The sequence below is a fragment of the Solanum pennellii genome, chromosome 5, assembly GCF_001406875.1.
Source record: "Solanum pennellii chromosome 5, SPENNV200".
Lineage (NCBI taxonomy): Eukaryota > Viridiplantae > Streptophyta > Magnoliopsida > Solanales > Solanaceae > Solanum > Solanum pennellii.
Genome location: NC_028641.1, coordinates 74,694,681 through 74,717,279, shown reverse-complemented (window position 1 = coordinate 74,717,279; position 22,599 = coordinate 74,694,681). Strand labels below are relative to the sequence as shown.

Below are 22,599 nucleotides of genomic sequence, written 5' to 3'. Positions count from 1 at the left end.
TGGAATATTATCGAGCCTTACACCTCGTTACAGTTGGAACATTATCGAGCCATCCATCTCGTTACAGTTGGAACATTATCGAGCCATCCACCTCGTTAGAGTTGGAACATTATCGAGACATCCACCTCGTTACAGTGGAACATTATCGAGACATCCACCTCGTTACAGTTGGAACATTATCGAGTCATCCACCTCGTTACAGTTGGAACATTATCGAGCCATCCACCTCGTTACAGTTGAAACATTATCGAGACATCCACCTTGTTACAGTTGGAACATTATCGAGCCATCCATGCCTCGTTGAAAATCATGCATCGCAGAAATCATGCATCGCGAGTTGAAAATCATGCATTGCGCAAAAATCATGCATCACGAAAATCATGCATTGCGGAAAATCATGCATCGCGAAAATCATGCATTGCGGAAAATCATGCATCGCGGAAATCATGCATTGCGTTGAAAATCATGCATTGCGAGTTAAAATCATGCATCGCGAAAAATCATGCATCGCGTAAATCATGCATCGCGAGTCAATAATTATGTGCGACGAGAAGATTTCATGCCTCGTCAAAATTTATACATCGCGAGAAGATTTTATGCCTCGCTGAAATTTAGACATCGCGAGAAGAGTTCATACCTCGCCGAGATTTATGCATCACGAGAAGAATCCATGCCTCGTTGAAATTTGCACGTTGCGAGAAGATTTCATGCCTCGCGGGAATTTACGTATCGCGGGAAGATATTCATGCCCCGCAAGAGGACGTACACGGATAAAGAAAGGGAAATTGAGTATCCCAAGAGCAACACTTATCCATTGGCCTCGATTGCATTCTGTTATTTCATCAAGAAGAGCATCAAAGATGACAACAAAAGAATATCAATATCACACCGGCATCTATTTATTTATTTTAGCATCAAATGAAGAGTACATGGAAGATTTTACCGCAAAACACAAGGCATAAGCTTTATTTGCTGGACACCAGACCGATCGAGTCGACGTCGATTTGAGGAGAACAATGAAGTGTCGGCACGGTAAAAAAGACACTGTCTCCCATCCTAATTGCATTTTTAAGCTGACAAGTTTTATCTCACTCTTTGTCGAGAGCATCCGAAAAGGATGAATTCTCCAAAAACCACAGGTGCGGACGACATCAAAAAGGATGCAGCACAACGTGGAACTTTTTCTTAGCAGCGAACTGGGACACAGTCCAAAGAGGAATATCACACTCTTAGGACGCGAGCAGAGGAGCGACTTCCACCACGATCGAACCACCCCTCTCGAGGCATGTAGGGTTTTCCTTATTTCTGTCAGTTTCAGTCTCGCATCCGGAAGTTTTGTTGTACCGGAAGCCAGTTTCCAATCTAAGTGACAATGCGTCAAGAGCTTTGGAAGTTATGTCCGTGTAAGTTCTTAATTATGGGGGTGAAGCGCGCCACATTCATGGCTAAGAGGTTACAAGCCTCCTTTTCATACTCGTTTAATTTGTGACTTGTCCAAAACCAAAGGTTATCTATCATAATAGATTTCCTTTTCAATCGATCCAGTTGAACTACAAGCAGCCTGATTCCGAAGGTTTAAGGATATGTAGGCGGATTTCGATGTTGAAAACTCAGCTGTATTCCGACATTCGCTCTCGAATTCTATTCTCGAGCATTTTGATACCTTCATAATTCGGTATCGAGGTGGCTTTTGATTCTTTCAAAATCATGCGATAAATCAAGCTTATCGAACTACAAGTGGCCTGAATTCTCATATAGCCTGAGATATGTAGGAGACCCGTTCCGAGGGTTCGGCCATAATTCCTAAACCCTTTGTCAAATCCTTCTTTTAAAAAAAAGCGAATGGAGTTGGTCAAAATTGGTCCAGTCAATTTCATTTTCCTCGAGTTGCTTGCATCAACCCAAGTAAAATGAGGGACAGTTGTTGACACCCAATTTTTGACCCGCGCCGGTATGAATTAATTATAGAGCTTCGTGAGTTTTCCAAATTATTTAAGTTAATTAGTTTTATAAATCTTGCGTAAATTAAAAAAAAAAATATATATATATATATATATATAATACATGAATTTTATGCTACTTCGAATACGTTTAACATAACTTTCGATAATATGTGTTTTACATAACTATGTATATAAGTAGTATATCTTATGCTTATCCCAAAAACCATCAAAATATACATTTAAGTGTTTTATTAAAACTAGTTAATTTGATTTATAATTATACTTTTGAATCACTTTTTAAGATGATTATAATTATTAAATAAAGAAGCTCGTTAATAAATTTATACCAAGTTCGTTTTATTTTTAATCAATTGGCTATTTGTTAAATTGAACCCATTTTCCCTTTTTATTTTGAAGAACTGAATTTGGGCCTTCTCCCAAATTATCAGCCCATTTCTTGTCCTCAACCCAATTAACCTCCCATCAGCCCAATTCTCTCCCTTTCCAACCCAACACTTAACACCCAGGCCCAACACGTCAGCCCAATCCCTTTATTCCTTCCATCAGCCCATTCTATTTAATAATCCCCAGCCCAACACATTCCCTCCAACCCAATTCCTTCTTCTAAAATCCGATCCGCTGACCCAACCCGGTTTCCCCTACCCGACCCACGCGACCCAACTCCCCCTCCTTCTTCTTCAGCCCCCACCACGCCATTTTCAGAAAGAAACAAAAAATCCCCAGAAACAAAACCCAGAAAAGCAAACATCCGAAAATGGAAAGCCTCCCACGCGTTCTCGTCTCCCCCACGCGTTCTCGTCTCCCCCACGCTCTTCCCCTTTCTCCCTCTATCTCGCGTAGGCGCTAAACGAGCAGCCAGTACGCGTCTGGCTGTCCTCGTACAGCCCTGCGTTCTTCCTCCTCTCGTACAGCCCCTACTGTGCACTAAACGACGCGCAAATCCGTCCTTGTAATGCGGATTCGAGCCACGTAATGACGCAAGGACGATCGATTGATCCGAGCCCTCCACATATGCCCATCCGTTGGACGATATGGGCATCTCCAAGGCATATTCTCTGAGATTCGAATAGGGTTTTCGAATTTGAAATTCGAAGCTAATGGGCCTCAAATCGTGGTTCCCGCCCTCCTAATTCGAAACCCTAGTTTCTTCTATATAAACCCCCCCACCCCTCTTCAGAAAGGCGTTGGACGTTTTGGGTTGGAGAATTTGGAGGAAGGAAAATTTTGGTTTAGGTTGGATAATAGAATTTTCGGGTTTTTAACGTTCCAGACAGATATATTTTTTTTTCTTTGGAAAAGTTCTTGCTCATCTCTTTGTTTAAAATAGAGCAAGGCCTTTGTGCTTGTGGGTTTTGTTTCTGTAAGAGTTGAAGAGCATCATAGAGGGATTAGAGCGGAAAAAAAATCAAAATAGTTGGAAGGCTGGTAGAAAAGAAGAAAAAGTGGTATAGTCGCGTCCCTTGACTCGAGCTTCTTCGTCTGTCGCTCTTGCACGGCAGCGTTCCGGTGAAGTCGTGCTCCCCTACTCGTTATCGTCCCAGCCGCTGCTCCCGAAAAGGTAATATCTATCCTCCATGTGTAGCCTGTTTCGATTTTAAGTTTTGTGTGTGCGTGAAGAACTTTGTTCATCCATTGTTATTTTATTTCTAGTATGCTTTGATGCATATATATATATATATATATATATATATATTTCCAGTAGCTCCCCCTGCTTCGTACTATTTCCTCACTTTCTTCGGTTTCAAAAATGGCTTTTCGTTGCTTTGGTGCTCTGGATGTTGCTGCTAATTGACTTAGTTGGTCTCTCGTTTGTTTTGGATCAAATATGTTAACATATTCGAACTTTGCGAATGCCTGGCCTGTCTGCGTATGTTTCTGTTCCCTCTTGATGATGTCCTAAGCAGCGTATGAGAAGAGTTGGGGTCTAAGGTGGTTTTATGTTTCCCATGGGTATACATGTTTCTTTTTCGTGTTTGTTTTAGGAATAAGTTAAAGTATATCTATTCTGATTTACAGTTCCTCTGTGATGTGTAAGTTAAGTTTCATGCATTCCTTTGGATAAGTATAGAAGTCGTTAAGCATGAAATTTTGTTGCTTAATTCTCATCTCTAGGTTGAAACCATTGTGTTATGTATAATTTTATCTAAAATAGGATTATTGGATTACTCATTCATACTTGTAATCCGAGAATGTTTATTCATGAAGTTGTCTTTGTTTGAACTTTTTTGGACAATGAATTTGTTAGTTGAAGAGTTTTACGATAATTTGTTTGGGTTGTTGCATTGTTATGTTTAAATCACGATGAGTTAAAATCTTGCCTTTGTATATGTGCAAGTGCCCTGTCCAATATTCCCCTGTCTTTTCTTCATATGACTTAAGTTTAAAAATAGTATATCACTGTATGTATTTTATGTTGCAAATCGGTTATTAGACTTAACATATAAAGACTTCATGTTCTTTCTTAACTCTTTTGTCTTTAATCGCATGTGAAATTCCTTTCGAGTTCCTTTGGGGACTCCCCGCCGTTCTTGCATTTCGGGAGAGCCATAAAGGCTCGGAAGATTCCCATTGAGTCAATCCATCGGGGCGGATGTGCACGGTTCGAATGCCACGGAGATTGAAGAAACATCCAAAAACGGATTAGAAGACTTTTCTTATTTTTATTCCTTTGTATTTATTTGTAATGGGCGTAAGCCCTTATCGTTTTCCCTTTTTATTTCTCTTATATTTTATCTTGTATGTTTAGATTAGGACAGGTACAAAAAATTGGTCGAAACCCAAAAAGCAGGTGGGTCCAACATTCGGTCAAGGCGAACAGAACCGAAGTTGGACCCAAATCTCTCTCTCTCTCTCTCTCTCTCTTTATTATTTGCTTATGCGCGTTTGTTTAATGTATCGTTAGTGTTAGGACTAGAAAACTCCAAATCCCCTTCGAAACGCCTTTCTCTTTTATCTAACTTTAAAAAAAAAAAATCAAAACTTTAATGCGATAGATGTTTGAATTTGAAAGTTGGCTTAGAGTTAAGGTTTTAAAAAGTTTAGCTTTAACGAAGTCTTAAAACAATAATATTTCACAAGATTGTTTGAATTTAAAGAGCTTTAGCCTTGAAAAAATGAAAATTTGTAATGAATATTCCAAAAACTTGTAAGTTCGTCTAAATGAAGCTTTAATAATATCTACATAAAATTCGCAAAGGTTAAAACAAAAAATAGTCAAATAGTTAATCACCGGAAAACCGTAAGTTAGCGGAGTGTCTTAGGTGCCTTACACCTTCCTAAGACACTAATAAGAATCCCGAACCCCCTAAAATATTTTCAAAACAAATTTTTCTGTTCAAGTTGTTTTGGAAATAAGTTTTCTTGATTTTTCTTAAAAAATTAAGTGGCGACTCCTAAAAGTCAAAAATACCCTTAAAATAAAACAAACTCCTTCCGAAATCCTTTTTTTCGATAAAACATACCACCAATAAAAATTGTGGTGAAGTGATAAGTGTTTCTTCATATTTAACTAGAGATCTCGAGTTTGAGTTTTGAATATAATTTTTTTTAATATGTTAGGAAACACTTTGACTCCAGTGTTAGCACTTCTCAATAGTATCTATCAAATTTTAGTAGGTTTCAATATAAATATGGAACACTCGTGAATTTGACTAAAAAAACAAAGGTCAAGCACATTTGACGATATAGCTCCTTCAACAATTTTGCATACATTTATAATAAATTCTTTCTTGAATGTCGCGGGAGATTAATAATTCCAAATCTTGAAAGCGATAAATCAGATGATAGAAAAAAAAACATCGAAATTTAATATATTTTCATGAAATTGATCTACATACAAAAAATCAATAAAAACGAAAATATTAAAACTATAATAACAATCTTTCCTAAAGCAAAACTTTTCAAATGACTGCATTATGAATGATATTGTGTTCTTGTATGACAAATCCTAAAAACAAAAATTCTTATTTCCTATAAGAAATAAAATATTTTTAAAAATTAATACCTACTATAACATGTACAAACTAACTTGTTAATATAATAAGTTCCTATATTTGAAAGTTTTGCTTAGTTTCAAACTTATGGGCCAGACTAATATTAAGAATAGGCCCATATAAATTCGACTCAAATTACAAAGATAGGCCCACTAGTCAACTTTGTTATCGAAAAATAATTATTATCATGAAATTTCAAATTATTCAAATAAAGTTTCATGATTATATATTGAAAATTTGAAACTCTAAATTAATAATATTTTTGAAAAAAATTATAAGGGACGAAGTGAATTTTAACTACCTGAAAGTGATACAATGTGAAACAATCAATATATATTTCATTATATAATCTTTCATCTTAATTTGTGTGATATAGTTTGGTTCAATAGAATTTTTTTGATTTAAATAAACATATAACACAACATAGATGCCTTTATGTGGAAAATTAAATGAGGCTGATCTAATAAGACAAATAATATCACTTTATATTAAGAGTATTTTTAAATTGACATAATTCGATAATTGACATTAAAGTGAATAATTTTAGAAATGAAATGAATATGACTGAGTGACCTGATCTGAAACGCTATTTAACACCTTTATCATGCCAAATAGCTTGGAACACATGCACAAAAGAAGGAAATTTTATTCATATCAAATATTTAAATCAGATTAGCAGATATATACCACATTTTTATACGTAATACTTCTAACACTAAGTTAATTTTAATTTTTATTAAATCATCATAAACACATGATACAAATATAAATTTATCTAATTAGATCCTTAACCTTAATAATTGCTTAATCGTGGCATCAACTCCTCTTACCCCCAAAGGACCTAACTACCCCTCACGTAGAATTGTTGGTGACAAGATATTAAATACTCCTTTAATAATCCATTTATCTATTGTTGGTAACAAGATATTCTATTTCATTTATAAAAAAAAATAGGAGTGTTTTATTTTACATAAGGACAAGATAAATGATATATTTAGCTCTAAATTATAAGTTTGACATATTTTATGATTAAATAAATAATTGTAACGATCCAATCTGTGTAATTCAACGGAATAGTCAGGTTACACATTCATGAAGTCATATCAATGTCTTGTGTTTATTTCATTCTTAATCTAAAATTCTGAAAAATAACGATCCAACAAATTTTGTGAGTTATTAAATACAATTTCTAGATTAAACAATGCATTGATTGATAGGAGAATTGAATTATAACGAGAAGTATATCAATTTTAAATCTTAATCAGATGAACTAATTCCCTTAATATAAATACAACAAATTGAATATTCCATTTTTTTTAAGTAGTTAGTTTTCTAAAGTAGTTTTAAATATATGGAAGGTGAGAAAGACATGCTTCCCAATCACCAATACTCAAAAATCAGTTTCTTGCAAGAAAAAAAAAAAACATTTCACCAAAACTCTTTAAATAACAAAAAATTATAATTAAAAAACAATTCTTAATTTTTTTATTCGATATCCGAAATAAATATTAGAGCTTGATTAAATTTAAATCGAGCATTACAGAGCTCATTTAAAGATGACCCTCGCAATAATAGTTCTTCATCCTCATGATTCAAATTCAAAATCTATAATTAAAGGTAAAACAATCCCACCGATACACCACGACCCGTATCAATATGTTAGTATTTCTTTCATTCTTTTCTTACTTATATAATAAGTATACTACTTCCAACTAATACTTTTCTCAATCTTCAAAATCATTCAACATGAAACAAAACTGCAGAAATTGCCACAAATCATGCATAATACTTTTCTCAATCTTCTTCTTCTTTGTGTTCTTCATGTACAATGAAGATATCAAGTCCATTGCTCAATTCCAATTCATCTCAAACCCCAAAATTCTTGAAAATTCTTCAAATAAATCAAATGGGGTTCAAGAAATTTCCAAGATTCTTGGAAAACAGAGCAAAAACACCTCTGTTTTGACAAATTCAAGAAGTGAAAATGATGATGAAATTGAATTGCCACCAGAAAGTTGTGATCTTTTTAATGGGCAATGGGTTTTTGATAATGTTACTCATCCAATTTATAAAGAAAAAGAATGTAAATTTTTAACAGAACAAGTTACTTGTTTGAAGAATGGAAGAAAAGATTCTTTGTTTCAGAATTGGAGATGGCAGCCAAGAGATTGTTCTTTACCCAAGTAATTACTCCTTCCGTTTTGTTTCTATCTGTTTGTCTTACTTCTCCTTACGTTTAATAAAGAACGTTTATTCCATTTTCTTGGCAACTCTTTTGTAAAAGGTATTTCGATAAATTTTACATAGCTTTAATTTAAAACGAATAGATTCAAAAGTCTTTTTTTATTAAAAATGACAGCTAAAAGATTATTCTTTACCCAAGTAATTACTCGTTTCATTTATATCTATTTATCTTAATTTCCCCCTTTTTAAAACGTTTAAAAAAGAACATCTATTCCTTTTTTCTTTTTTGTTAAAGAGTATTTTAATATATTTTACATAAGTTTAATTTAAAATAAAAAGATTCACTTTTATTTTTTTTATTATTGAAAATGGAAGCTAAAGGATTGTTCTCTACCTCAAGTTGTTCACTACCTCAAGTTATTACTAGTTTTATTTGAATTTGTTTATCATACTTTATCTTTTAGCTTCTTTTTTTTTGATAACTCTTTTATTGAAGGATATTTTGGGTCGTTTTGCATATATTTAGTTTATGACAAATTTAAAAGTCTTTTTTAATAGAAATGGCAGTCAAAAATTGTTCTTTACCTAAATAATTACTTGTTTTATTTCAATTTATTTGTATTATTTTACCTTTTTGCATGTTTAGAGAAGAACGTTCATTTCTTTTTTTTGTTGCATTTTACCTTTTCTTAGTTCATAACGAGAAGATTCAAAAGTCACTTTTAGTGAAAATGGCAGCCAAAAGATTGTTCTTTACCTAACTAATTAATAGCTTTATTTGAATTTGTTTGTCTTACTTTTCCTTTTGTTTTTAGTACGTTTATCAAAAGAACGTCTATCTCTGTTTTCTAACTCTTTAACTTTAACTCTTCACGACATGTTGACAAGAACCTTGAAGGATATTTTGATACATCCTGCATAGCTTTGATTTATATCTAGAAGATTCAAAGTGTAAAGTAAATCCGTACAATCAAATTGAAATAGATGGAGTAAAAAGAATCATTTTCTTAAATTTTCAATTAAAAAATGTTATTTTTTTTAACAAAATATTTGTGTGATTAATTTTTTTTTCAGGTTTAGAGCAAGATTGCTACTTGAAAAGCTGAGGAATAAGAGATTAATGTTTGTGGGAGATTCATTAAATAGGAACCAATGGGAATCTATGATTTGTTTGCTTCAATCTGGAGTTCCTTTCAGCTGGAATAAATATAAAAAAATTGGACATTTATCAGTTTTCATAATTGAGGTATTTTTATAAATCTTTCTTTCTAATTAGTTTGACTACATTTTTGTTTTTCCTTTAATTATTCGATATTTAAAATTTATTCACGGGGCTAATGAGATATGTGGAGCGGAGAAAATATAATACAATAGAAAAGTAAGATCTTCGATCAATCATGAGTATTATAATTAGGAAGGAAAATAATTTTTCTAAAGGAACCTTTTAGTGTTTACTATCTTTTTTTTATAATTATGAGATGTATTAATTTGAATAATGCTCGAAGCTTTTGGAGAGAGTTATTGAGATTGATATAACATGTAAATTATAAGTTCATCAGATTTCAGTAATTTTGATTCAAATATTTTATATAAATAAGTGATCTCAATAATTAAAATTTTAAATTTACGATCATAATTTAAACTTTGAATTTATATGTTAAAATAAGGATATGAAGGATAGATACTCAATTAAATGATTATGTTTTGGTACAAGAGGAAATTATATTTCTATTTTTGGGATGTTGAGACTCTAAGGATACTTCATGAAGAGATTTTGACTTTTAATTATATGTCTAATTAATGATTTAGCATCACTTAATTAGATAATCTATAAAGTAAGAACATGGATTAATTGAATTAGTATTTATATAGTTAGCTTTTCTATTAGTATATATCCTTGTCAGCTATGACACTTGAAATTTCCAAAAGTTGCTAACTTAGCACAATTTTTGATATTTTAACTTAGCCACACAATTGTTGTCTGGTTGTAAAATAGTTTGCAACTTTCTTTTATCATATAGTTACAACTAAAAAAGTTTGTTATTCTCTTCTTTTTCGTTTTAAATAATGTAATTTAGTTTAATTAGAATCGGAATTTAATAAATATAAAAGACTTTATACTATTTTTAAACTATATATCCTTAAAATGATCGAATATATTTTTTTGAAATTTTTTTTATCAAATAAGTGAAATATACCATAGGTAAAATATTGATACTCTCTTATGATTATGGGATGTATATATTCGAGTGATGCTTGAATTATGAATATTCATCAGAATTCAGTAATTTTAACTCGAGTTCTTTGTAAATGCAAAAAATTTCTCAAGAAGTACATATAAATAAGTAATCTTAATGATCAAACGTCAAACTCAAAATCATAAAGTTCAATTTTTGACAGTCTACTACAATAAGTATATGAAGGATAGATACTCAACAAAATAAATATGTTTTGGTACACGAGAAAATTAAATTTCTTTTGGGATGTTAATTAGACTCTAATGATACTTAATGAATTATTCCTAATGAACATGGGATAGTAGTTTTGACTTTTGATTATATGTCAAAATTTATGATTTAGCATCACTTAATTAGATAATCTATATGGTAAGAACATGTATTACTTGTCTATTTGCAACTTTCTTTTATTTGTTAAACTACTCGCCAGCCAAAAAAAGTTTATTTGAGTTTGACAGTCTTTCGCTAAAATAACCTATTCATCCCTGTAAGGTATGAAAAGTTTCACGTATGCATCATTCTTTTCGAATCTATTTATGGAATAACACTGAATATGTGGCGTGAATATCGCAGGAATATAATGCCACGGTGGAATTTTATTGGGCTCCATATCTTGTGGAGTCAAATTCAGATGATCCAGCAGTACATAACATTTTGACCAGACTCATCATGCCAGAATCAATTGAAAAACATGGGAATAATTGGAAAAATGTGCATTATCTTATATTCAACACTTACGTTTGGTGGATGAATGGTGGCACCATGAAAGTTTTGTAAGTATACTTCTTTTAAAAAATAATATTTATTTATTTTTAATAAAATAATTGAAATCTTAACATTTTTATCTAGACAGTGAAAATTTCACTATCTTAACCGTAACAGGTAGTAAAAGTCACGATTATACATTAACTATGTCATGATTATATATGGTATACATCTAAAATTTGTAACTTCAAGAATTGCTTTTCAATAAGGTGAAAATTCAGGTAAAAAAGATAGTCAGTCAATCAACTAAATTATTAAGATTTTTTCGAGATTTATTTTAGTTATAAGCTTTGTTAGATTCAAAAGTTGAAACAATTTTTTTTGAAATTATTTTTAGCGAACTTCATTTTCTTATCTGCAATCATAATTTAATATTTTATGTTTCTAATTTTTATTTTATTTTTTTTTTTTTAATATAGACGAGGATCATTTGATAAAGGATCAACAGAATATGATGAAATTGATAGGACAATTGCTTATACAAGAGTTTTAACAACATGGTCTCAATGGGTGCAAAATAATGTAGATCCCAAAAGGACACGTGTCTTCTTCATGAGCATGTCACCTATGCATATCAAGTAATTTTCTACCTCCTTTGTGTTTGTGCTCCTCCTTGCTTTAACTTTTTTGGTTCGTGTTTAGTCAAACAGTTTTGTTATATAAATTGAAATAAAAAAATATTTATTTAGGTGATTATATATTTTTTGGTTTTTTATATACTGTGTTCAGTCAAATAGTTTTGTTATATAAATTAAGATAAAGAAATATCGTTTATGTGATTATATACTTTTTGTTTCTTGAATACTGTATCAAGTCAAACAGTTCCGTCACATAATTCGGGACGAAAATGATTACGTGACTACATATTGTGTATATAGGTTACTTATCTTTCATTCTAGGTTACAAAATAAAGCTAGAATCACCTAGAATTATGTTTTAGACGATACTTTTTGTTTTTTATATACTGTGTTCAGTCAAATAGTTTTGCTATATAAATCAAGACAAAAAAATATCGTTTATGTGATTACATACTTTTTGTTTTTTGAGTACTGTATCAAGTCAAACAGTTTCGTTACATAATTCGGGACGAAAATGATTACGTAACTACATATTGTATATATGGGTTACTTATCTTTCATTCTAGGTTACAAAATAATGCTAGAATCACTTAGAATTATGTTTTAGACGATAGGATGATTGTATCAATATTTTATTATATCGTCGATGCATAAAACTTTTGAGTATAATTCTTGTAAAGTGAACTAATAATGGTTGTATATTATATGACAAAATGCATGAAAACAGGAGTATGGATTGGAATAATCCAAATGGGATAAAATGTGCAAAGGAGACAACACCAGTATTGAACATGTCAATGCCACTAAATGTTGGAACAGATAGGAGGCTATTTGCTATAGCATCAAATGTGACAAAATCAATGAAACTCCCTGTATATTTCATGAATATCACACGTATATCAGAGTATAGAAAAGATGCACACACTTCGTTATACACAATTCGACAAGGAAAAATACTAACGCCAGAGCAGCAAGCTGATCCAGCTACGTATGCTGATTGTATTCATTGGTGTCTCCCGGGATTGCCCGACACGTGGAACGAGCTTTTGTATACTCGTATAATGTCAAGTTCTTGATGTTTTGTAAATCGAAGAACGTCCATGAGAATTGAATCTGTTTATATTGTATGAGAAAGTCTAACTGATATACCATATTTGTGTATACATTTTTTTTGTTGGTTCTTCTTAGAACTAGTTGATTTAGAGTTGGACAATGTGATTTTGTGTTCATTTGGGCTTGTAAATTTGAGAAAATTATGCAAATTGTAAGTATGAAGCTGAGCCAGAGCTTGTGTATGTGAAATGTCATTATTATACATTATATTGTATACATCCAAATTCGCCACGGGAAGTCCTAATTGGGTAAAGTAATACCTAACAAAGTCGATTTTGTATCTAGATGGACTCAAATTCGAGACTTCTGATTAATAATAAAGGAGTAGTTATCACTCCACCACAAACCACTATTGATAACTACAAACTTATTTGATATGTTATATATAGCTATAATACTAGAGATTTGTTTGATATGTCAAATAGTTGTAATAAATAGAGAAAATGTTTTTGTTTGATAATTAAACAAATTGGGAAACAAAAAATCAAAAGATCAAAATTTGGTAAGAGTTTTACGAATTGATCTATGATATGTTACTTAACCAATGCTCGGCCCAACTAAACCCATATAATGTATATTTTACACAAATCTCATAGTGTTATGATATATAATTGTTTCCTGATTTTGGATATATCGTATTTCGATACATACCTCAACGTGTTCAAATTATAAGAATTATAAAAATCTCTTAAAATTTAAGAATTTCGGATACACTGTATCCCTATCCCGAATACATCACCCTACGTCCCGATACATCGCACACCAGTTTGGATACATCACTCAACGTACGATACATTGTGTTCTGATATATTTACCTTTATTGATAAAAAACATACACACTTGTTTCTATGCATAGCTCAATGTCCCGATACATCCCGTCTTGATACATTACCTTTGTTGATACAAGGCACACCTATCGTGATACATCATTCCAATACATCGCGTAAGAATGATGTTTTCGAGAATAAAAATGAGTAGAGATTTTTGTAATTTTTTCAAATGATAATTTTTTTTTAAAAAAAATATATGGTAAAATAAATTGTGTTTAGGTACTTTTCCTATAACTTTTGAATAAAATTAAACAATGACTCATTTATGAAATCGATTTATTTTAATGTGTTGAAATTCAACTCAAACGGCTCATTTGCCACTCGTAGTACTAAGGTATCTATCGAAGAAATGTTAAAAATAAAATAAAAATTGAACTCCTTTGTTTGTGTGGAATGATATAAGTCTATAACTGTTAATTTATGTCTATAAGTCTATAACTGTTAATTTAAAATTAATTTCAAATTAATTTGTCAATTCAAACTTTGAATTTTAAGATAGTTGAATTTTTTTTAAAAGAGATAAGCTGGTTATAACTCAAAATGAGAAGAATGTGATATTATTTTCCTTATAGATATTCTGTTATTAATGTAGAATTTAGATTTGAAATGAAAGTGAATATTGTAAAATATTATTAAAAACTAAAAAAAATAAAAAATAAAAAATAAAATAGAAGATGGATCATAAAGGAGAAGGAAAATGAATTTTAACGAATCGACACAAGCTATATGATCCAATTTCAATTTACCATTATTCCTTGTTTGTATTTTTGACGAGTGAAAAATTAAATATTATTATTTTTAATTTTATCCAGTTATTTAATCGCATACTTATTTAATATTTTTAAAGATAATTAAATATTTTGTATTTTAGCTCGATATTTTTTTTTTACTCGATATTTGCTACCTATTTGGCCCTAATTTATTCGAAGTTTTATCTCAAAATTTTACTTTAAAGATAACACATTTTCCGAAAACAAACATCTCAAATGGTGAAAACATATGCATGGTACTATCTTTTTTCCAAGTTCACATGGATTACAACAATGTACTAAATCTTTTCTAGAAAAATTCAAACTAGTCAAAATCTAAAATTTCTTTTTTGTATAAACTTATTTTTGGAAAAAAATAACTTTTTAAAAATTATATATGATAAACTCTGAATATATTTTCTTTTAAAAAGAAGGTATTCCATCTATTTTAATTTTTTATATAAAAAAATTTATACGTTTTAAGTGAAATTTTTACAACGTTCTATTTTTGTCTTCTCTTTTACCCCTAAAGTTAGATTTCAAGATAAACAATTCATTTGTTCCCGAATAACTACTTTTCAAATAATATTATATACATATTATTAATAAACTATGAATAAAATATATACGCTAAGTATTAGAATATAACACTCAAACTAGAAATAACTTATAATCTAAGAAGGGAAAATGAGGAAATGAACCTTATTCCCTTCGACTTGTAATATTCCTCGACTCTAGCGTTAAATTAAATATAACTTTAATTTGATATAAATAACGATGCTGATAAGATTATTTTTTTTATCGTTAGTATATTTAAATTATTTTTTTCAATAATTAAGATTGTCTATACGTGGTAGATAAAGATATTCTTTCCATTTTCCCATTTCATTGGTAGGATCCTCCAAATTCTCTTTATATATATATATCATTATTATTATTATTTTAAGAATGAATTTTGTGGCTTCTTCTGACAATTTATATTTAATAATAATAAATAGTGTGTAAAAAATTCTTTCCATTTTTACAATCTACATAAAGTACTTTCTAGAGTTTTTTTTAAAAAGGCCAAAAATAATATATGTCTCATAATTAGAGTTTTTGTCTTACACATAACTCTCAATATATATATATATGCTTATCATGCAATATCCTCAGACCATATTATAAGAGAACTCACAAACTAAAAAAAAAATTCTCTTGAATTATATAATTTTATCATAATCATGGCTTCAACAAATAATTTTATGCTTGGTTTTTGCCTTATGATTTTATTTGTAAATGCAGCTTCAATTGATTATGGAGAAGCACTTACAAAATCTTTATTGTATTTTGAAGCACAAAGATCTGGAAAATTGCCTCATAATCAACGTGTACAATGGCGTGGAGATTCAGCCCTTCAAGATGGCAAAGATGATGGGGTACGTAAACGTTAGAGACAGATTCAGAATTTTAATTTTATCATTTGAGTTCGAAATTCTAGAATCTTGTATATCACATTTGATCATTTCTCGAGGTATCAAGTATATGTGCTTAGTAATTTTTCTTAATATATATACATCGATCGATAAACACGATTATTAAAATTAGATGAATCTATAATTTATAGATCTAAGCAAAATCTTGGAAGTATTTCCTTCCTTACTAGGGGAATCTAAAATCTATAATTATAGATTTATCATCGGCATATATAGATCACTCTAGAATCTTGTATATCACATTTCATCATTTCTCGAGGTATCAAGTATATGTGTTTAGTAATTTTTCTTAATATATATACATCGATCGATAAATACGATTATTAAAATTAGATGAATTTATAATTATAGATATAAGCAAAATCTTGGAAGTATTTCCTTCCTTACTAGGGGAATCTAAAATCTATAATTATAGATTTATCATCGGCATATATAAATCACCCAAACATTTTTAATTTTTTTGCACAAGTACACAAAAGGCTCTTTTATTTTATCAGAATTTAGTATAATCAATAAACAATCGAAATTTTTTTGATAATATATAAGAACGATTTATTACCATCTTTGTGTATTAATATAAAAATGCCGTAGGATAACGGCTTTAACTGATTTTACTTTTTTTTTTTTGCACAAGCCTATACGATCAATGTAACGAGTTCAACTGAATTTATTATTTTTTAAATTTGACTCTATCCATAAATCCATTGTCCAAAAATAATAATATGCTTGTATACGTTTCTCTTTAAGGAGCGATCAATTAGAACAAACAACAATAATAATAATTATTATTATTATGTTAAATTTCCAAATAAATATGATCAAAAATTTTAATTTTATGAGTTTCAGATTTATTTATTACTCCTAATGTTAGTACTTAATACTTTTTATTGATTTTCACATATTCCTAGGTTTTGTTTTTAAAACTCTAGATTCAAATGAACTCATCAATTATGTACTGTTGATTTGTTTTTATAGATTATATAAATCTTTATTGATCATGTAATTTTACGATATAACTTTTTTTTTTTTTTTATATTCCCAATTAGATTGATTTAATAGGAGGATATTATGATGCCGGAGACAATGTAAAATTTGGATTTCCAATGGCGTTTACAACAACATTGCTAGCATGGAGCGCAACTGCATTCGAATCTCAACTAAATTCAAAAAATGAGCTGAAAAATACTCTGAATGCAATCAAATGGGGCACTGATTATTTCATCAAAGCACATAAAGAGTCTCATGTTTTATATGGCGAAATCGGAGAGGGAATTTCCGATCATAAGTGTTGGGAGAGGCCGGAAGATATGACAACACCGAGGAGTGTTTACAAAATTGATGAACAACACCCAGGTGCTGACCTGGCTGGAGAAACGGCCGCAGCTTTAGCTGCTGCGGCCGTTGCTTTTAAGAAGTCTGATTCGAGTTACTCGAATCATCTTCTTACTCATGCAAAAGAGGTGACAACTAAGCTATAACTAATAATATTTATATTTATATTATATGCGCTGATTACTTAATTTAGTAATCATTTTTAAAATTTATGCTCGTTATAAAGATCTTTTCATTTGTTTTTTATATTAAAAAAAAGATATATATTTTTTAACTTGCAAATTTCAGTGAATCAAACTATTTTGCTTGATATTTTAAATATAAATTTTTTATTATTAAATAATTATATAAAATACTAATTGTTAAATTTTCAAAACGTAATAAATTGCATTAATTTTGACTCCTAATAAATACTTTTTTAAAAAGACAAGTGTTAAGGGTCAAGTAAAAATGTAACGAACGGAGTAATGATTATGAGAATTAATTAGGTAATAAATCATACTTACAAAATCAACTTTTTTGAAAGAGAAAAATAACCTTGTTCACATAATTGATTAAATTAAAATAATTAACATCATATGATATGTGTATAATTAATCTATTTATACATTTAGAAAACAAATAGTAATCTATTCAATTATTTGTGTAAAGATTCTTTTTATTTTAAAAAAAGAAATTATTATATGCTAATGTTGATCAATTATATTTATTTGATTTAATTCAGATTTACGTATTTGTGAGTTAAATGTTAATTAATTATTGCATTGTTTTGCAGCTATTTGATTTTGCTATAAAGTTTCCAGGCGTGTACTCAAATAGCATTCCCGAGGCCCGTATATTCTATGGTAGCTCCGGCTATGAGGTAATCTCAATTTATATGACGATATTGAAAATAAATATTTACGTTTATTATAAATAAAGAGTCGTATTGTCTTGTTGATTAAACTATAAATCCAATTGTAATTATTTTTTTCGTTTCAATTAATGTGACATATTTAATTAATTTTTTGAAGTTTTGATTGGGATTAAACCAAACTTACTGTTTAATTTTCCAAATAGTGATATCTATTATCAACTGTCAGACCTCACTGTAACAACATTTCAATATAACAGATAAGTTTCTACTGAAATCAATTTTCACATTATGATATATTATATGTTCTTGATAATAACGTCTCGCTATAACTGTCAACGATATTTAAACAAACATTATCATTATAAAGGAATTTAATTATGTATATACATGTTTTTTTTCCCTTCTTAACAGGATGAACTATTGTGGGCTGCTGCTTGGTTGTATAAAGCCACCAAAGAGCAAACATACCTTGATTACATCAATGAAAAATCCACTAGTTGTGGACTTACCAGATTAAATTTATCATGGGATGACAAATATATTGGTGCTCAAGTACTCATTGCCAAGGTAATTATTTTATATTAATATTATCTGTGACAAAATCCGAATTTTTTATTAGAATATCATTTTCAAAAAATAAAATCATCTACTCTATAATTTCTCTTTTTCCTTAATAAAGTAATTTACATTCATACATTTAAGGATTCCTAAACTTTATGTCAAATTAAACAGTGTTACATAAATTGAGATACAGAAAGCATTAGTTTTAAGCTTAAATTATGAATCCGCTTCTTATTTATATAGACAAAGAAATGTCGATCGAACCATCTTTATCAACTTTAATTTATTTAAGTTAAACTCGCCCGATTCATTCACACGTTATTAATTTCTTGCAGGATCTGCTGGAGAATAAATTTGCAGGAAATGAAAGTACTTTATTGAATGAGTACAAAAAATATGCAGAGGAATTTATATGCAATTGTATACAAAAGGGAAATAACAACATAAAGACTACTGATGGAGGACTTTTATGGTGGGGTTATTGGAATAATCTTCAATTTGTCACAACAACAACATTTGTTATAACAACTTATGCAGATACATTATCTGCAACTAAAAATTCTCTACAATGCTCTAGGGGAAATGTGGAGCCTTCGGAACTTATAAGCTTCGTTAAATTTCAGGTAATCTATCTTATTTTAAAAATTAGAAATTTGATAATTAAGGAGACGTTTACTTGGAGATATTCTTTTAGTGACATGAAAATAGCATTAATAGTACTATCGATTGTTTCACAACTTTACATCTTGCTATTTTATTGTCAGATTTTTTTTCTATTTTCATATTCGTTTCTTTTTGGTAATCTAAGGATTTGTTGAAAACATTCTCTGCATCCCACAAAAGTATATGTAGGGATAAGATTTAGATCCATCCTACTAATCTATCCAAACCTCCATTATAGAATTACATTGTAATACATATATTGGATCCTAAATTTGGCTTCAAATTTTAACTTTAACCTGCAACTTTCATAATGAACAAACAAGCACTTTAACTATCCAACTTTTAAATAAATAAACACATGAGTCCTACATGGCAAAATACACTTAGGACACCACGTAGGACAAAAAATGACATGTAGGATGACATGTAAGACATGTGTGTCTATTTGTTCAACTTTATACAAGTTTAAGTGTCTACTTGTGCATATCCAAAGTTGAAGGGCATAAATGTGATTCGAAGCCAAGTTAAAGGGCATATTTATGTATTATGCCAATATGTTATTATTGATTATTGTTGTATCGATGTCAGACCCTATTTATTTTTGCTATTTTGTTGTCAGATTTTCTTGTTGCCCTTTTCGTATTGCTTTTTTCTGTGACTTAAAGATCTATTGAAAATAGTCTCTCTATCCCACCAAAATATACACAACGATAAGTTCAGCATACATCTTACTAATCTACCCAAACCCTATATCCTACTAACCTACCCAAACCCAAATTATAGAATTACATCGAACATGTTATTATTAATTATTATTGTATCGAGGTTTGACCCTATTTATTCTTGCTATTTTGTTATCAGTTTTTCTTGCTACCCTTTTCATATTCGTTTTTTTCTGTGATCCTAGGATCTATTGAAAACAGTCTTTCTATCCCTAAATATATATATATACATATCGATAATATCAGCATACATCCTACTAATCTACCCAAACTCCAATTATAGAATTACATCGAACATTTTATTGTTAATTATCGTTGTATCAATGTCAGACCCTTTTTTATAAAACTATACTGAATATGTTACTGTTATATCTGTGTCTATAACTAGAAAAAACTAGTTAGATTATCATTTACTAATAACTTTCCAATTATTATTTTTTCAGGTAGATTATATACTTGGTGAAAACCCCCAAAAAATGAGTTACATGGTTGGATTTGGTACACATTACCCACAAAAAGTTCATCATAGGGGAGCATCAATTGTGTCAATTAAAAAAGACAAAAAAACAGTGGGTTGCCAAGAAGGTTTTGATCAATGGTTCAAAAGAAATGCACCAAATCCAAATGATTTAGTTGGGGCAATTGTTGGAGGACCAGATAATAGTGATCAATATAATGATTCAAGAGATAATTTTAAGCAAGGTGAAGCTGCTACTGCTAATTCAGCAGCATTAGTTGGAGTTTTAGCAAGATTAGCTAGTTAGCTAAACAGATTAAATCTTATTTAGATGGATTAATTAAGATTAGGGAAGAAAGCTAGCTAGTTAATTGTTGAACATGCTCTATATAGTTTCCCTTTTGGGTATTATTATTATGAGTAGTATTTTCCTACTATTTTTATTCTTCGATTTACTATAACTTGTTCATTTATATCGTACGATTTTTTTATTGTGAGTTCCTAGGAAAGGTAGAAATAAAACGACGTATAGACTATCTCGCCGTAGTATAAATTATTCTCGTCATACCATATATATAAAACTACACCTACTAATATACGCACGACTTGCTATCTCATGCGAAAACAAATAAACATATATCCTACGTACCAAATTTCAGATGATCAACTTGCTATATAGAATATAAATTTATCATATAACACATGTGTCTACTAATTGTTAACTTTATAATATAATTTAAATATCTTACTTATACACCTCCTAAACTAAAAAATTGACAATTGAGACCAAATTTAAAAATATCATATATTAATCCATTTTAAAATTTAGCTACAAGCTATTAGCCGGCTTAATTTTATCAATTTGTATTGTAATATAATGGTGAAACTGTTTTCTCCTTTATTAAAGATCTCGAATTTGAGTATGAATATTTTTTTCTAAAAAAAATAAACTTATTAAAAATGTCATCCAAAAATTTAGAATAATCTAACGATGAAATTAGACTCGATCTCCGTCCACGTCCTTGTAACCCTCTCCTCACCACCCTCATACTCTTGCTATATTTTTTGCTTACATATCAAACACATAAATTTCACAAAAATAAAAAATAAATATCCATATACCAAACACACCTATAATGTACATTACACTATAGACGTAACAAACAAAGCATTCAATTTCATTCTTTTTTCTAACAAAAAAAGGTTAAAAAAAAATTAACACTAAATTATTTTTTAGTAATCAACTTCAAACTTGTTCATGATCAAGTTTTGGTTCTATACTTGGGACTCATCAATCGGACCACCCTCTCCACCCGAGACGCCGCTTGAACTGAACCCGCCTTTGCGACCCATCTCTTGTAACCGTCCTACTCCGATTTGCTACTTCCTCGTTTGCCCCCCTCGCATCCTCCCTAATTTACGAAAAAAATCTAGAGAAAAACGATTCAATTTATGTGAACTTATTTATCTAATACAAAGCAAATATGTTTTAATATTTTGTGTATATATAATAATTGGACAAAGGACAGAAATTATATACTTTTAAGGCAAAATTGTCATTTGTCCTTTATAGATTTATAATTACAAAAATCCCTAAAATCCATACAATAATATAAACGTTGATACATTAATCTGATGCGTGAGATACATTAATCGTGAAGTAAAATATATTATATTTTATACATGATACACTAATGTGATGTACATTTATACATGATACACTAATTTGATGCGCAAGATACATTAATTTGATGCGTCAAATACATTAATTTGATGTGTGAAAATGAGAGATTTTGAGAATTTATAAAATTAATAAGGATAATGTTAATAAGAGAACTTAAATGTGAAATTTTTGTCATTTATCCATAATTATAAGCACGATTTGTATTGTTTTCGTATCATAAAAATCCAAGTAATACTTTCATAAATTATCACTTCGTTCATATTATAAATCTAAAAGATTAATTATTGAGTAGTTTTGAGGTATTAACGCCAGTGAGGAAATTATTTTCTTACTTTTGATGAAAATACTCATTAATATATATATTTTACAAATAACTTATATATATATATATATATATATATATATATATATATATAGAGAGAGAGAGAGAGAGAGAG

At 29.8% G+C, this 22,599-nt stretch overlaps 2 protein-coding genes across 2 annotated transcripts; both read left to right on the top strand.

Annotated features, from left to right (window-relative positions):
- The first annotated feature begins 7,465 nt into the window (after positions 1 to 7,465).
- On the top strand, positions 7,466 to 13,015 carry LOC107019769 (protein ESKIMO 1-like). The gene is made up of 5 exons (XM_015220142.2): positions 7,466 to 8,139; positions 9,215 to 9,386; positions 10,951 to 11,150; positions 11,562 to 11,720; positions 12,448 to 13,015. Exons 1-5 carry the CDS (start codon positions 7,703 to 7,705, stop codon positions 12,794 to 12,796), a joined length of 1,317 nt encoding a protein of 438 aa, XP_015075628.1. The 5' UTR covers positions 7,466 to 7,702; the 3' UTR covers positions 12,797 to 13,015.
- Positions 13,016 to 15,635: 2,620 nt separating this feature from the next.
- On the top strand, positions 15,636 to 20,785 carry LOC107020074 (endoglucanase 13-like). The gene is made up of 6 exons (XM_015220403.2): positions 15,636 to 15,830; positions 16,934 to 17,347; positions 17,995 to 18,081; positions 18,487 to 18,642; positions 18,972 to 19,259; positions 20,465 to 20,785. The coding sequence occupies exons 1-6, from the start codon at positions 15,636 to 15,638 to the stop codon at positions 20,783 to 20,785; spliced, it is 1,461 nt and encodes a 486-aa protein (XP_015075889.2).
- Positions 20,786 to 22,599: the final 1,814 nt, after the last annotated feature.